Consider the following 16,918-nt stretch of genomic DNA (forward strand, 5'->3'; position numbering starts at 1 on the left):
TTTATCTCAGTTATCAAGCAAAAATGGCCAAACATTTGCAAGTTCCAGAGTCTCAAATGTAAGGGGTTTGCAGAATGAAATCTTTGTAATTTGAATATCTTTAGGTGAGCAGGTCCACATTTTATAGACTAATTATCTGATAGGAAAAAAGTTGCAGCCCTAGGATACATTTTTTTATATAGAAATAGAATAGTTTTTCTACACATCATGCCTAGTTTTTCTTTATTGAATAATTATATGGATGACAGATGGAAGTTTAAATTGAAAAATATACCTACTGTTACATATAAATCATGACACCTTAGGTGCAAATCTTTACACAACTCCCACAATCTTCATCACATGGCACAATAGCAAGGACTGAATAATGTCCGGAAACTATTTGGGGAAAATCTTCTATAATAACTCGTACGCTCACATTTGACAAATCACACTGTATGAGGAGCAATAATTGTCAGTTAACTAAACAAAACGTGTGCAAGTAGAACATGGACATAGGCACAGCTGAGATCACATTACAATAACCTGCTCATTAAGGAGATCTGAATGCCATTATTGCAATAACCAGTGAGGTCACGCAGAATCCTGAAAACCAACACACATAAACACACCTTCGCTGTGATTATACCCATGTTTCTGACACTGTCCCCGCTGTCAGCGGGTGAAGCCAGAGAGTGGAGAAACCTGCGGTTAATGTGGGCTCTAAGTGGATTCTGCTGGCAGGAGCTGCCGGCTCACCCGGTCAGAGCTCTTCGGTCCTCTCTGGCAGCTACAGAGCTGGACTGTCCTCATGATGTGCCTCTATTAAGAGAAGGCGACAGACCGCTGAGTCAGCGTCTAGCAAAGGCTCCTAATTAACATGCTCTGTGAAAAGCAATAAAGGGCCGGGTGCATTTTAATCACACGCTCACATTTAGCCTACTTTGTGCATCGCAGCGTGTCTCAGTGAGAATCAACAGGGACCGCTGGGCAGGGTGGGCATGGCTGTGGGTGTCAGCGAAGCAGAGACGTGACAGCTCAGGGGACACCGAGCAAGATGAGCTCCTCCAAGTGTGTGTGTGTGTGTGTGTGTGTGTGTGTGTGTGGCCATCTAGGTGTGTGTGTGCTCCTTCACTGAGAGGAAGCAATATATCAACCAATGCAGCCACCCAATCGGTCTTTCTATTCCTGCTTCAGCGGCCTTGCATCTCAAAATGCCAGCCTCTCGCCTCACCGAGGGTAGGGTAAGTGGGCGGACTGAGAGGGGGACCAACCAACCGATAAGACCGGGACCTGTCACCAATCCTAATCCCCAATCACTCACAGGACAAAGCCGCCTGTCCGCAGCGCACATCCTCGTCTGCGGCCACATTGAGGACATCAAACGGTAAACTTCCACCTGCCCACTGAGATACCAGGGCTTAAGCAGGGAGCTATTGTACAGGTAGACAGCTGAGCCTGCAGCCGGCTCCACTCACATCCTCGCAGAGACGCACATCAGCACCCTATCACGCTAAGACAGCATGCACATACAAGGCGGCTGATTAATAAAAGGTCAGTTCAGCAGAATGATTAATGTTCAAGTGATTGCAACATCAGGGAGCAGAAAGCAGGGGGTGCATCTCTTTGTGCACATGTGGGGCATTCAAAACAACACAAGTCACAGGAAAACAACTACTATATTACACCCTCAGTTTTTGGTTTGGGGTGTTCAGTGAATGATGATGCTCATACCTGTTCCCAGCAGAACAGAGCATCCCGATGGGTTCTGCACGGTGTTAGTGCAGTCGAGGCATACGCCAATCACAACTCATAATCTGAAATGCCCAGGGTTGCATTGCATTCTGGTCTATTGAGGAAAGTTGGTCATATTTCTGTGATGGATTCTTAATGTGATTGTTGAACATTAAAAAGTAAATGATACTTATATAAACCCGTGTATAAAATGTTAAATTCACTTATGTTGACAGATTTAACAGTTGACTCTCAAAGGAAAAAAAAAAAATCAACTGTAGTTGCATTTAGGGCTGTACAATTAATCGTGATTTTATCAAAATCGTAATATGGAGTACTGCAATGTCCATATGGGGGGGGGGGGGGGTATTGCAGGTGGGCAAGGCAAAATATGTGTCCAACCATACTGAATGAAGTGTTGTGGTGCGTGCAGAGACTACTGGGCCTACTAATTGTGTCCTACAGACTAAAATAAACCTCTTTGTTTTGTACAGATCCTGGCAAAAAAAAAAAAAAAAAAATCACACTATGATTTATTTTATTTTTTTAGATTTTGATATTTTTCTGTGAAAATGATTATAGTGATACACAAATGATCATTCCCTCCAATACCGAGAATCACATCGCAATTGCAATATCAATATCCTCATATCGTGCACCACCAAAATAAAAGTAGGAGATCCATAAACCCAATACCATGTTGGTACATTTGAAATGTTAAAGGTTTTAGGTCTAACTTTTTATAAACTAAACTTGTAGTTTGTTTAACAAAGATTAGTACTACCCTACTACCCTACAATTGTAGTCACATCGTTTTAATGCAGACACATGACATTTAAGCTAGCTAGTAGCTAAGGTTAGCAATAATATTAGGAACATGTAACGTGGTCAAATGACATCTTAGTCAAATTATGAAGAGTGAGTGGAATTAAGCACTATGTTCTGTGGCACAATAACGTACCCTGGTGTGATGTGAGAGCCCTGACGTAGCTAAGTGACGGTTTGAAGGGTGTTTCTAGCCGGTTTACCTGCTCCAGAATCCTGCGGTATCTCCGCGTGGCTTGGTCGACTAAATCCCGGACGGTCCACCCAGCTTTACAGGGGACCACCACTGACGTGTCCCCGAAAGTTACTGTAACTTTCATAGCGGCTGTCAATTCAAATGTTCTTTTGGAGATAGTTTATCCGAGTTTCGGTAGTGTGTGTCCCTCTCTCTCTCTCTCTCTCTCTCTCGACCCCGCTGTGCTCCCTGTTTGAGACGAAGACACCTGTCTGTCGAAACTGGAGCAACAGGTGTCTCGGGTCGGGGTGAAATCACGGTGAAGTCACTTGTCCGACTTCCCGTGCTGAGAACGGGTCCACAACCTCACGGGGCATCTTATTTTCAGCAAAGCCGTCATGTAAGTCGAAGAAAAACGGTCGCTAGAGCCGCAGACTGGGACTTTCTGTTACGTTGATACACCCAGGCAAAACAAACTGAGTGGAACCCGGAAGAACTCCAGGAAACTACATTCCCACTGACACTCCAACACCCATACACCTTTATCACAGTTCACTACCTTTCTTCCCATTTATTATGAAAACTGTTTCACATGTTTGACAATGAACCGATAACACATTTTGTATTAAATGAAATTAAAAGACTGTTCTTGCTTTGTTTCCTCTGTAGTTTGAGTGGTTGTTAGGGTTATAGCTATTAAATATAATACACATATTTGCTTTAAAAAAAAAACAAGTGCATAAAGAAAGACAAAAATAAAAGTGACACATTCACTGACTTGGAAAATACAAAACAAATGTGTCTTAAATACTGTAATGGTATTACATGTATAAAGTAACAATTAACTCACAATTGATCTTATATACAGTGTAGATGTGGATATTATTATTATAACTAAAAGCAAAATAAAACCTGTAGAAATGTAATATAGGAGCTGATTCCATGGGACTGCTCCTAGATCCTATAGATCTACTTTACTACATTTTAGAGGCCAATAATGTACATTTGTATAACTTGTTAAGCTATTTTACAGATACATATTTTACATACACAGCCTTTAACCAGCTTATAAAATATGGATCATTGTAAAATTGATCAAATATTAATATATTAATTTTAATGTGTCAGACTTTAACATGGACAGTGGTCATCGTCCATAAGGAGGTCTACCTTTACCTTTAATAGTAAAGTCTGCTGATAATTTACATGATTTATTTAAGTAACACTGTGCATGTTTTTGGATATTATAGTATTTAAAGCATTTCCTAAATGCCATATTTTTATGTCTACACACTCCAGTAAAATCCTACTGTGTTATTTTACAGGCAGGACAGAAGGTGATGTGAGGTGAACTGTCCATGCGTATTTGCAGAGAAATATATTAGCTTTTCTGCTCTAATGTCCCTGTTCTCACCCACCACCACACCTGTACTCACACACACATCACGCATACTAATTACCTAACTTATTGTCTGTCATTTTATGTCATTAGGTGTGTTGTGAAATTGACTTTATGGATATTAATGGCCGCTGACACGCTCCTGTGCCTTAATTCCCACGCTTTGTTTGGTTTTGCTCTTGGGAATTTCCTCCCCATCAAATCCGAAAGCCACCGCGGCAGATGGATTCATAATTGGGACAAGCAATTATTTCCACTGCCAGTGTAATTCACCCCAAATGTACGGAACAGACCAATAAAGGACTGAGGGGCCTTTTTTTTTTGCCTCTCGTTGCAACTCACTCCTCTCATTCCCTATAAACAGGGTGAGTATTGGAGGGGGTGAGAGAGCAAGGTATGAGGGCAGAAACCAAATAGAGAGATGGAAAGAAAGACATGATCCCTAATTTGCAGATCCTACAATGAGTTTTTCCATAATCCCTGGGCTCCATCATTTCACACCTGGTTTAACACTGCGTTTGCAGAGCCACTGACAGTATATGATGCTGGTTACTGTGTGTTCTCCCAGTGTGATCATGGCAGCTGCTGATTCATATTTGATGTTGTTAGCAGTGTTTCCACACATCCTTATTAAACCACTGTAAGCTAGGAAATACACAGTGTGGTGCTCTATTTTTCCTGTTATTTTAAACTTTCTGTATCCAAGGTCCAACCTTCAACCTGTTACTTAATGAAAGGCTCTGACACAGCTGTGTATGATTAGGCCCCACATTCCTTTGCTGATAAAGAGAACTGTCTCTTATTTATTTTCCGAACTCACCTGCTGTAAAACATGAAGTATTCCAATGATCTTCCTACTACAGTAGCTGCACTTGGTCACTTTGCACTTCAGCAGCTGTAAGTGGCAATGAGAGATTGCTGATTGAAATTTTTGATTGAAAGCTTGGAGGACTTCATCATTACCCAGAAGTCCTGTTAAGTTGCACCAGCAGACTGCACCTATATGTATTATTTGAATCAGCAGGTGAGCTGCAAACAATATTTCAGGTGATGTTGGCGAGTCCTGATTGTGAAGTGCCTATACAGTCCTTCAATAACACACCACACTCTCAGTATATTTTTATTGCATCCATTTATATTTTTAAGGTTTTTTTTCAGAGCATTTGCCTTTATTTGATAATGACAGTAGAGATACAGACAGGAAATGCAACAAAGGTCCCCAACCAAAATTGATTGCACTCATATGAATGAGACACTTTTGAGATTTTTAAATGCCATATATTGTTTTGTTGGTCTGTTTGTTCCCTGATCCAAACGATGCACCGTCTTATCTCCGCTGTATGCTTTTATGCTTTAATTGACATTTACACTGAGACAACTTTATTATTTCTTTTATCTTGTGCACACACCGCCAGTGACCATAATGCATTTTTTTTTAGCATCACAACTTTCCTAATGCAGCTTCCACTTCTCCTTATTTCATAATAGGTTGCACAGTACAGTGAAAACAACACACTATGGTGGATAATTGATTTTGTGAACAATATTCAAAACTCAAAGTTCCCTTACGCGCTTTTTTCCAGAGTTTTGACCACATTACATAACCTTCGTCTGAACTACAGAGCTTCATAGAGTTTAGTACTTAGTGAACAAAGTAGCACCCATGCATTTTCACATAAACTGTGTACACACAAACACGCTGGAACAGATATTACAGCTGCATCGAGAAGCGTCTCTGCTTATTTAAGGTGGATTCTGCCTTTGTGCACAGCTCCCCTTTATGTCAGAGAAACAACGTACAGTGGATTTTGTGAAAAGAACAGAATGAAGTGTCGTAACCAAGCACAGTGAGAATTTGATTTGTTCCCATGTGATACAGAAAGGAGATGACGTCTGACCTGAGAGCAGACAAGTTTGACAACAATGCCTCGCTGCAGTGTGTGCTGTGTGTGTCCCTCCATCCGTAGAGCGGGATGCTCTTTTCTAAAGCACACCTTCACCTGTTGTGGTGTTGGGCAATACAGTATGTAGTCTCGCATTGCCAGATTTTTCTCCACAGCGCTGCGGAGGAGGGTCTAGCTAGTCCACAAAGTATTCCGAATTGGGAGTAAAACATGCTCTGGTTTATTGGCATTCCTTTAAACCAATCACAATCGTCTCGGGCGGGGCTAAGCCTCAGACACAATGACGGTGTCTCTTCAAAATAACCTCGGGAAACGTGTGCGTCTAAAAGTTGTTTTAGTCGTGCGACAGAAAACTCAGATTGGACAGATAGTCTAGCTAGCTGTCTGGATTCACCCTGCAGAGATCTGAGGAGCAGGTAACCGTAGTCCTTAGAAATCGATCAGAGATTAGAATGCCAATACAAAGGAAGCGAAAGGTAATGGTAATAGACATTAGGCCTAAAAAGAGGGACATCCAGCGGTATTTCCAGCGGCACCTGAAAAATCACAGAATCGGAACGTGGTAAATATAGCAAGACGCAATGCACAAGTAACACTTTTTAAGAGTTTGGCGTTCATCAGAATTGAAAAAGCTCACATTCCCAGTCATCTTTGAGCTAACACGCTGTTATAAAGACGTATACTGGATGTGTTTGAGCGGTCTATCAGGCCTTTCTTTTGGGTCTTTTCAATCTTACCCTCGTTTGGAATTAAGGCGATCTAGCCAAAGTGTTGGACGTCAATAAAATCCCAGTGATGGTTTTTGTTGTTTTGTTCAGCTCTCTGAGTGCAATTTACAGGGTTGGGTTGTCTGGGTCGATAGTCGTGTTGATTTGCTTTCAGTCTTCAAGCAGTGCCCCTTTTCTAAAGAGCAAAATTGACATGTTCTCAGCGGCAGTGCCACCACCCCTGTGTTTTAGCTCAGTGTGAGACTGAAGCTGGTCAATAGCTGAGACTTGCTACAGTTCCTGCTGTGCTGCTTACAATTACAGGCCCTGAATCAGTGGCAAGGATTACTCATAAATAAAAACCTGCTCTCGCTCTCTGTGAGGATGTGTGTGTGTGTGTGTGTGTGTAGCTGCGCAAGTAGGGTAGGAGAGATAGTGTTCGCAATCACAAAATATGACTTTCATTCAGCATGAGGATTTCATTTCAGACCTCAGGTGTAATATTCATGCCGCAAAATTGCATTTCTTTTGTGTGTGACTGCTGAAAAGCTCCAATCGAATGGCCGAAGGCGCTCGCCTGTGAATTACAAGTGTTGCCAAAGTTTCTCCAATTGTTGTCAGGAATAATCACATCAAAACAGCTATCATCAGACACCATGATCTATGGACACGCAGAAATGCATATTTCACTCATTACACTTCTGCAACTCAGGGGGATCTTTGTCAAGTATTGCTGGCAGTCTACTTCCATACAGGTACAGTATAAGGAGAAGTGTACAAAACAATAAATATAAGAGGAAGTTGGACTCTATTGTGTCCTTTAATCTTATAAAGCAATGTGGTATATATGCGGCATACAGTATTTCCAGCTCAGATAGCTACCATAAGTTAGTAAATGTGGAGAATGTTACCACATTGCTACAGAATTGAAATATAATGCAGACAGATTGAGGTTTTAACCTGTCTGGAGCGCCCTGCTGCACACTGTGTTAAACACAACCATAAGGGTTTCAACTTTTTTTAAGCCTGGTTTTCAGCTGGCCCATGTGTCGTACTTAATCTTATAAGTGTTTATATTTTATTTTTATGACTTGAATGCCCTATGATGCCCCATGAGCCGTGAGCCCTATGTTTTAATTCTGCTTCCGGCGTTCATCATGTAAGTCCAAGCTTACCCTGGATTTCTTATAAAACCTTCCCACGTAGTGTAGGATTTCAATTCAGAAGGACCTCCAACGTGAGATAATGGCACACAATTGAGAGAAAAACAAACTTATCAGGCTTTTACTTTGTGAAATACCGTTGACATTCCAAGTGAAATGTGTGGGAAGTCCGCAGAAAGAGAGGAACCTAACATGCAAATGTGCATTGTAGTTCACTTTTATTTTTTGTACTGTATTTCTGTGGATTCTTTGAAATGCTGTTAAACCAGGAAATCCTATTCTATAGTTGCACCGTAGACTGTTATTATTAATACATCAATATATATACATAAATATATACAGTCTATGAGTTGCACACATTCCTCCCAAAAAGAAGCCGTAGTTACATTTCCCCAATGCAAAAGGAACACCTTAACATGATATACAGTTGCACGTCATCTTTCCCACAAAACAGAAGCATCTGTTATCTAATTGATGTGTGTGTGTGTGTGTGTGTCTTTTTGTCGCCTGTTAAATGTCACGCATTTATTTGAAGACAGGTATCCTTTTCTTTGATCGAACCCTCCATAAAGGAGGTTGTTGAAGTGCCAGAGGCTGACTGAATCTATCTTGTTATTCAAGCGGATGAGTGAGGTTTTGTGTTAATTATCTACTTTTGGAGCAGCTCCATTGGCAAGAGACCAGAAATGAGTTATTATATTATCAGCGGCATAAAGGCTCACAGATCAGAGCAGGTTAAGAAGGAAGAAATCACGCTGCAGGCGATTGCAGTCAGAAGGTAGGATGTGGATTTGTCAATTACATCAACCCGTCCGCACATATTTTCACACTCGTCCTAGGAAAAAACATATTTTCTCACTTTTCTCTCACAAAGGAGAGCTTATTCCGTCTTCGACTGTTGCACACGCCTCATTAGACTAATTAGATTTTTCTCAGCTGAAACCTTGAGTTTAACAAGACACAACTCTCGCCCTTTGCACCATGCTCCTTGATGGGTGAGAATGAGACTTTATATTCACCAGGCAGGTAGCATATCACACACTCGCTCTCACACACGCACAATCACACACATCCCTTAATGGATCAAATTAGCGCTCTGGCACATAAACCCTGTTTTCTACCCATTCTCCCACACCACCCCTCCCCTCACTTCTTCTCTCTCCGTTTTCTTCTCCTTTTCTTCCTCGTTTAATTAAAATCTACAATGAGACAAAAGTTGCTTTAATTTAAGTTCATTACACCGTGCCAGTCTCTGGTTTCGCCGGAAATCTTTTTTAGAAAATCTGCTGCCTTGAAACCATGGCAACCTCCGCATAACCTCGTTTTCTGCCTAATCACAGCGAGAGAGACGGCTAAACATTGATTTGGACAATTATGGGGCTACATTTGCAACAAAAGCAAACAAGGCAGAGGCAATGGTTGGGAAAGGTGAAGTGGGGAGGGGGCAGAGTGTGACTTCAGTGCATGGAGGGAAAACGAAAGAGAGAGCAGAGGAGAGGGGGCAGCGTGGTACATATCTAGATAGTTTAATGGATCTAAAATGGCACCTTTCACTCTGTCTGCAGCTGGAAAATGTCCCAGTGATGTCATTCTTTTCAATCTGTCTGACATCCTGTGGCTCATCCACGCCGCTCCACCTCGTGAACTTTTCTATTGTGCTTATTCAACCCGGTAATTTGACCAAAAGAACATTTCTATTTACAGCAGGCACCATGGTCACCTTCTGTATAACCAGAATTTCATACTAAAGTGTATGTGGTTCTGCTTTTAAAGGGACAGTTCATCCAAATATCTTACCATGTGGTATCTAGCTGTGTTGATAGTTTCCCTTTAATCTGCTGTTGCTTTGATACGTTTATAGTATATGGTTTAGAATACTGGCACCACATGTTTACAACCATAAGGGTGGTGCCAGAACAGAAACGTGGCTACACACCACAAGAATGAACCATGTTTATTTGTGAATTGGTTGAACTGGCCCTTTAAACTTGGCCTGTAATCCCGTTTTCCCACTGCAAGCAAACCTGGATTTTATTACAAGCAGGAGTGGCTGTCTAATTGGTTGCTGCCTCAGAGGTCAAAGGTCAAAGAGTGAAAAAGTTGAGAAAGGCTTTGCGGCAATAACAGCACCTCATTATGGGGTAGCATTACCTTTCCAACGGGGTGAGATATTTGTTTTGGCTGACCTGGCTTCAAGGGGACACGGTCGAGGTTCTGTTGCTGTTATGTGACCCTGGTCAAATTGTGGGGATTCTGGGCAGTCATGGCTCATACTGAGAAGAAGTGGGAAAGAGAAATAAAAGTCAGACACACTGAGTTGCTGTGTTGTGTCGGTGCATGCATGCTTGTCCGCCAGTCCTATGACTATGGACATAAGTCTGTGTCATCACAACTTTGTCGTGCATGTGTCTGGAGAACAAATGACAACCCATCAACCAAACACACTCAATTAAGTTATGCAAATGCACTAATTGCAAATGCATAGCAGTCCTGCTTCATCACTTAACCCTCTGTAACCTGTTTAAAGGTTTCCATACCAGTTTACAGTCTGGCTTGCAAGATGGAGTTGTCTCGGGTATACAATAGTGGATGAATGGAGGAGGGTGTGCACATACATGTACAGGGGCAAAGAAGAAAAGAGAGATCAAAATTGCCCCCCTGCCAATCAAAAAACCCAATTATCACTCTCAATCAGCACTGGAAAGACACAAAGAGCCGCTCTCATACAATGGATCAGTGGTCTAGACCAGAACAATTACCGCATAATTAGTTCATTAGACAATCCCCGATTGATCCAACTTTGATTTGCATTCGCAGAACTGAGTGGGAGAAAAGCCTGGCTTTGAGCGTGCACATGATGTTCCCATCATACCGAGGCTCAGGCTGTGCCGCCGACTGAGAAAATTGGTATAACAGTCCAAGAGAGGGGCAGTTCAACAAGGCAAAAATGATATGGTGGGAAAAATGTCTCAGTCGAAAAATTGAGCTCCATCACCCTGTTATTCGCGTTATTGGAACTTTCGCACCGCCTCGTACTTTTGCGAGAAGATAGAGAATCAGGGAGTGCAGAAATGACTTCTGTACGCCTTCAGCTAGCCTAGTATGAAATGATGAAGGTACTTTTTAACCTAAATGCCCCCAATTTGAATCTTCCTCCACGAGGGAAGATTTTTGGTGATGAAGGTGTCTCTCCCACCATTACAGAGCAGACTCGCTGCAGTGCATGATTGCGAGACAGAGGTTGTTATTCACTTGACCGGCCCCGACCTGATTCCATGGCAGAGAGGCGCTCGGCGTGGTGAAAAGGAGCCCCGATCAATACCGAGGAGGAGGTTGGAAGGAAAGTAGTCTGAACTTGTCACGGGGGAAAGCTTCACGCTGCGATTCTTTCAAAATCCAGACGTGATCACTTTCTGGGAGAGAAAGGATCCGTGCTTGCTGCAGACTGTGAATAGGCGGTGATTGCCTGCGACACAAAGGGACGAGGGTACAGGTAATGACTGTGTGGTTTTGACAGACACCACCCAGCAGCAGCTACGTAGCTAGCTGCTCTGCCGTTTGATTTGGGAGAACCGTTGCTATGGTGACCACACTAGTTGATTGGCGTCCTGCTTTCTTTTTTTGGGGGTGGCAATTTACATACAACATTTTCCTGATTCTGGGGAAAGGGTTATTAAATACCAAAGGGGCTCGTAAACTGTGAACCATATTTCATGGAGCAGAATTAAATCCAAGTATTGATTCCAATAAAATGTGAATTTGTGCTGAAAGTGTTTTGTTATTTTTTTATATCTTGAGATTTTACCTGATAAGTTTGGCAAGTAATATCATCATGAACCTTTGTTTTCAGTCCTAAATCCAGCCCTGCCTCTTTACCTTGAGACTATCAATTTCCTCTAATCCCAGGCCCATGTATCCCCATTAATTCAACAATACAGCGTCTTGTATCTTCCTTTTCTCATCTCACTAAATCCAAACTACACTTTCCCATGTAATTGAATAGGAAGGAATATAAATATGGATAAGTCAAGCATGGAAATGAACTCTGGCTCAAGGCCCGCAGGTCGATAGCGGGGGCTAAATCCAGGCTTAAATCCGCTTCATCTAGACTACACCAATGTCAAGGATGAAAAGGAAGAGCTATTTCTGTCCAGCTCTCCTTTGTAATTAGAGACGAATCCATACGGCGTAGTTTCTCAACCAAGTGTACAATTCTGCCGAGCCATAATTTACTTAATTACCTAGAGATGCCTCTTTGATTCAGTCAATATCAAAAAGAGCTTTTCTGGAGGAGAAGGTAGGGAATGATAGTAATTTTGATGCTGTTTGGCTCCCATTCGCTGTAAGCAGCTACTGCTTTTTTTTCTTCTCGTGAGCAATAAACTGATTATAGATGAGAGGTTGTCAGATACATCTGTTGTGGCCTTTTCACTCGGTGACAGAGTCATTTAAAAGTGAGGACTTCAGTGAAAGTACACTTTGAATCCCATAATAGTAGACAGAACTAATATTGATCCCATCTCTCTGTCTGCTTAATATTCTTCAGCTATTGTGCAGACCTGAGATAGGCGCAATTAACTTCATTTGATTCAAAAGGGTAAATTGGAAATAAAAGTCAGACAGTGGAGACGCGTGATAATGCTTTTACAGAAAAATAGTGCAAGTTCCTGAAATCGAAAGAAAACAAGATTGAGTTGAAAGTGAATTCCTCCCAAACTTGCCCCACACACACACACACACACACACACACACACACACACACACACACACACACACACACACACACACAATATATACCAAAACATCTCCACTGAAGTTAAGTGAACCTTTTGTAGCATCCGACATAAGGCGGGGTGCCACTTACCTGCTGGAAACCCTGCAAGTATAACCCCCCCCCCCCCCTAACCAGAGAGGAAAAACGCCAGCCCTGACATGAAAGCCTCTCTGTGCAGGGCTGAGATTAGAGGACATTTCTCTCTGTTCCCACACGTGTAGCGAGCCCGTCAGTGGTCACCGCAGCCGTGATGGAACGCGCGGTCTCCAGTGTCTTTGAAGTGTTTGGATGAGCCGGCCTTGGACGCGGGGCAAGTTCAAAAGGGCCCACGGAGGGATTTTGAAACAGAGGAAGGAATCCGGCTCTTCCTCAGATCATTTCCAGCCTCATTTCCCACCGTGTCAGCAATCAGCCGCAGAAGGGGAAAGAGAAAAAAAAAAAAAAATCCTGGAAAGATTGAAGGGGACTGAGTGACTCGAGACGTTTTGGTTGCTTCCTTCTGGGCAAGGCCGGGCAGACACAAAATATATGAATAGCGTCTTCATTTTGACATCTTTTTGTCTTTGATTTAGAAACGTGCAATTAGTCACCTCCTATAGTTCCGGATCACAATCAAGAACATGAACACATCGTTCTGTCAGCTTTACATGCATGTTGCATAGAGTCTCCAAGCTGTATCTCTACAACTACAGAGGTAAGTATCACTGTATATCCAAGAGAAAGGATGGCCAAAACTGAATGAATATTAAACAAGTCTATGTTTGTAGCCCCACGAGGCTTTAATAACATGCTCTCCATGACAAAGCTCTATATTATTTTATATTATACGTGTTAGACCAATTGAGATTTTCCTTTAGGCTTTTTGTCATTCCCCCCACCTCTTTAATGCCCCTATACCATCTTTAAGCCACATCATGCTGCTGTCATCATTTAGCCCCCTCAAGCATCACAGGAAGTGCTGACAGTCAAAGAACTGGCGGAACGAAAGCAGTGTAATCACAGGACGGAGGTGACCAGGCCCAAACAGGCCCACTCTGACTCTGACCTCAGGGAGACGAGAAGTCACCCCCTGCGTTTCCAGCGCCAAACCGTCTTGCCAAAATCCGGTCAAGCTTAACAGGCTTTTTGACTCTGGACTGAACATAGTATCAGTATCATAAAATCAGTTTCCCTTCAAAGTCAGAAAACTAAACTCATGCATGTGCTGCATATCACAAAAAGGTTAGTGAAATAATAAAACCCACGAGATGTTCACATGGCTGCTAACACATTTCACTGTAACTCAGCCTGACATGTTTGGTGCCTTGGGAAACTTCGGGATCTCGACTAGAATTGGAAATGAAGTACAGCGGGTTTGAACTAAGCTTGAACTGAGCTCCCCCCGTGCTGGAACGGCGGCCCCACCGGGGGACCTGAGTGGGTTGAAGGGGTTAAGCCACGGCCGAGCTTGGCAATTCTTTCTCCTCTGGAGACAAAATGTTACAATCATCACACAAGTGTTATTTTTGGGACTTGGGGTATATGAATAATGTGTCAGTAGTACTGGAGACAGGACAGTGATTGTATCTGTGATGAAGAATGGGCTTGTGCTAAACAGCTTAGGTATCATATCAACCACAAAAGCATGGACTATTATTTATAGAAGCAGTCTCCTTTTAAAATTGAGATTGGGATCGCTTCTACGGATGCATCTCCTATGGGTGTCATTCTTTTTTTTTTTTTCTTTTTTAATCACTTTTAAAGGGCCAGTTGGCCAAAAAAAGATATAGTACTTCTCACCTCTGTGATGTCTAGTAATGTGATGCTTATTAATGCAGCCAGTTTGGGTTTCTTTCCAGAAACAATGTCCCTATTAGTGGAACAGTCAATGTTGATTTCTTTTAAATATGACTACCAGGTCGTGCCTTGACCTTAACAACTTGGTTATTATGGTAACCGTAACAACAACAGTTCCCTGATCTTAACAGCGTACACATCTTACAGTAACCCTTAACCTAACTAAGTTGTTTTTGTAAAGTTTTGCTGGCTCTAATGGGCCATTAAGTTTACTGTAAACACTATGTTTACTATGTCACCTTTGCCCCTATATTTGAGAAAACGCAGGTTTTGTAATAACGATGGAGCGTAACTAACACACAATGACCATGTGCCAGCATCAATCAGCCACAAGCTCATACTGTACTTAGAGATATCAAAGTGAAAGTGGGTGTTTCTTTTGTATTCCCTGCTGCAGCAAAAGTGTACCAAACCACCATCACAAAGTTGTTCAATTAAGGAATAATTTGTCCTCTTGCAGATGCTTATAAAAAGAAAATGTGCTCGGCTATGCAAAGTGAAGTGTGCAAAAGAGAAGTGCTTACAACAAGGAAGAAGTTTGACCCTAGTAGAGGTAGAAGTGAGTGACATTAAGGTCCTGATGTTGCTTTCACATGCTACACTGCTGTGGCCATCACGCTGCCTTGAGCTGGCTGCCCTTAAGCAAAAACCTGCTCCAGGTGAGGTCTGATTCCCCGGTGTTACTCTACTGGTTACCTCCCCCCCCCCCACGCTGACCACCAGCACCAGTGGAGCTTGTACTGAGCTTTTATGCATTTGATACCTCACTGCATACATTTCCTCCTCTCCACAGCCTCTCCGTGCCTCTCTTCACTGGCCTGTCAAATTGCCTGTTGGAGGAAAAGATGGTGGAGCCTTAGCTTTTTTTATTTTCTTTTCTTTTTTTTAAAACCACAGACAAAAAAGAACCCACAGGTTGTCTGTCCAGGTCTAAGTGACAGGTGTCCAAGACTCTGTGTGTGTGTGTGTGTGTGTGTGTGTGTGTGTGTGTGTGTGTGCGCGTGTGCGTGTGTCTGGTCAGACGACGGATCCTGCTAATCCTATCGGTCCCGGAGGACAGGCAGTGTGACTGGGTAATTGGCCACTGACTGAGAAAGACCACTCTGGAGGCACTGCTTATTGAAGCACTGTCAGAGAGAAAGGGAGGGAGAGGAGGTGGAGGAATAACAAGACTGGAGAGGAATGGAAGAGAAGGTAGGTAGAAGAAAGGGAGGACAAAATCAAGAGAAAGTCGAGGGGTAGCGAGAGCAAAGAGGAGTGATACAGATTGGAATATGTAATTGAAGGGGAGAGGAAATACAGGGACGGAGAGAGCGTGGGTGGGTGGAAGAAGTAGAGAAAGAGGGAAAAGAATAAAAGTGAGACTGAAGAGTGGAGAATTTTTAGAGTGACCCTGAAGCCACCGCTTCCTCTTTTCTCAGCTGAAATGTGACACTTTCATGATTACACTGGACCCCGTTTTTTGGGGGGCCAGCTTAATCTTAAAAGGATGAGCGGGAGAGGGGAAGCAGGATTGGGGAGAGTGGGAGGAGAGGGTTGGGGGTCGGGGGGGGGGGGGAGGCATAGTAATGGAAGTCTAGGTTAATACTTCCCTCCTCCAGCTGGCCACCTAACAAATTGCCTTGTAAAAGCAGAAGCGATGGATAAATAAAGAATGGAATAAAAAAAAAGTATATCCCTCCAGCAAATTGGCTGTCATTGGATTATCCCCTATAAAGCAGGATTTGTGTGTGTGCGTGTGCGTGGGTAGACTTTGGGGTATATGTGTGACCACTTTCTTGCATCACATAGACGTCGAGTGTGTGTATGTGTGTGTGTGTGTGGGTTAAAAGATGAGTTGTAAGTATCAGGCCCAGGCAGAAGAGGTATAGGCGAGAAAGGATTGGATGAGCGATCATTGCTTCATGGGCCCCATTAAACACACCACTGACCTGTAAATAAGGCTGTCACAGAGACACACACACACACACACACACACACACACACACCAGTGATAGGTAATATCATGATATAGGTGAGTCGACAAAGTTATATGCTAGCAAGTGGATTGGCATTTCCAGTGTATTCATATTGGAAATATATTCTAGACTGTCTCTAAATTATCTTTTGTAAAATAATATACGTGTCAGATAAAAGACTAAACAACTAAACTAAACACATGAACTAATAAAGTGACTACATGCCTGCGTATTCTCCACGTTTCTTTAGCGATTACATTAGCAATCTTTGTGTTGTGTGTGTTTCTGGCTACCTGATGAATGTAAATCCAATATTCCTTCTTCTTTTTGCTATGTTTTGGTAAACTCCTGAGAGTTGTTGGCCGAAAAAATGAAGCTACAGATTTAGTTTATAATTCTTGGTGGGTTCATCACTGTTAGCAACCCATTCCACATTACATCTACATCCACATAGTTGATATGAA

At 42.5% G+C, this 16,918-nt stretch overlaps 1 protein-coding gene across 1 annotated transcript in view; it reads right to left on the bottom strand.

Annotated features, from left to right (window-relative positions):
- Window positions 1–3,184, bottom strand: part of pard3ba (par-3 family cell polarity regulator beta a) — a 143,040-nt gene extending 139,856 nt beyond the window's left edge. Inside the window, 1 exon segment of the mRNA XM_032506458.1 lies at window positions 2,742–3,184. Coding sequence (XP_032362349.1) covers window positions 2,742–2,858 — 117 coding nt within the window. The 5' untranslated portion in view covers window positions 2,859–3,184.
- Between the last annotated feature and the right edge of the window lie 13,734 nt (window positions 3,185–16,918).

Source organism: Etheostoma spectabile, chromosome 24 (assembly GCF_008692095.1).
Source record: "Etheostoma spectabile isolate EspeVRDwgs_2016 chromosome 24, UIUC_Espe_1.0, whole genome shotgun sequence".
NCBI lineage: Eukaryota > Metazoa > Chordata > Actinopteri > Perciformes > Percidae > Etheostoma > Etheostoma spectabile.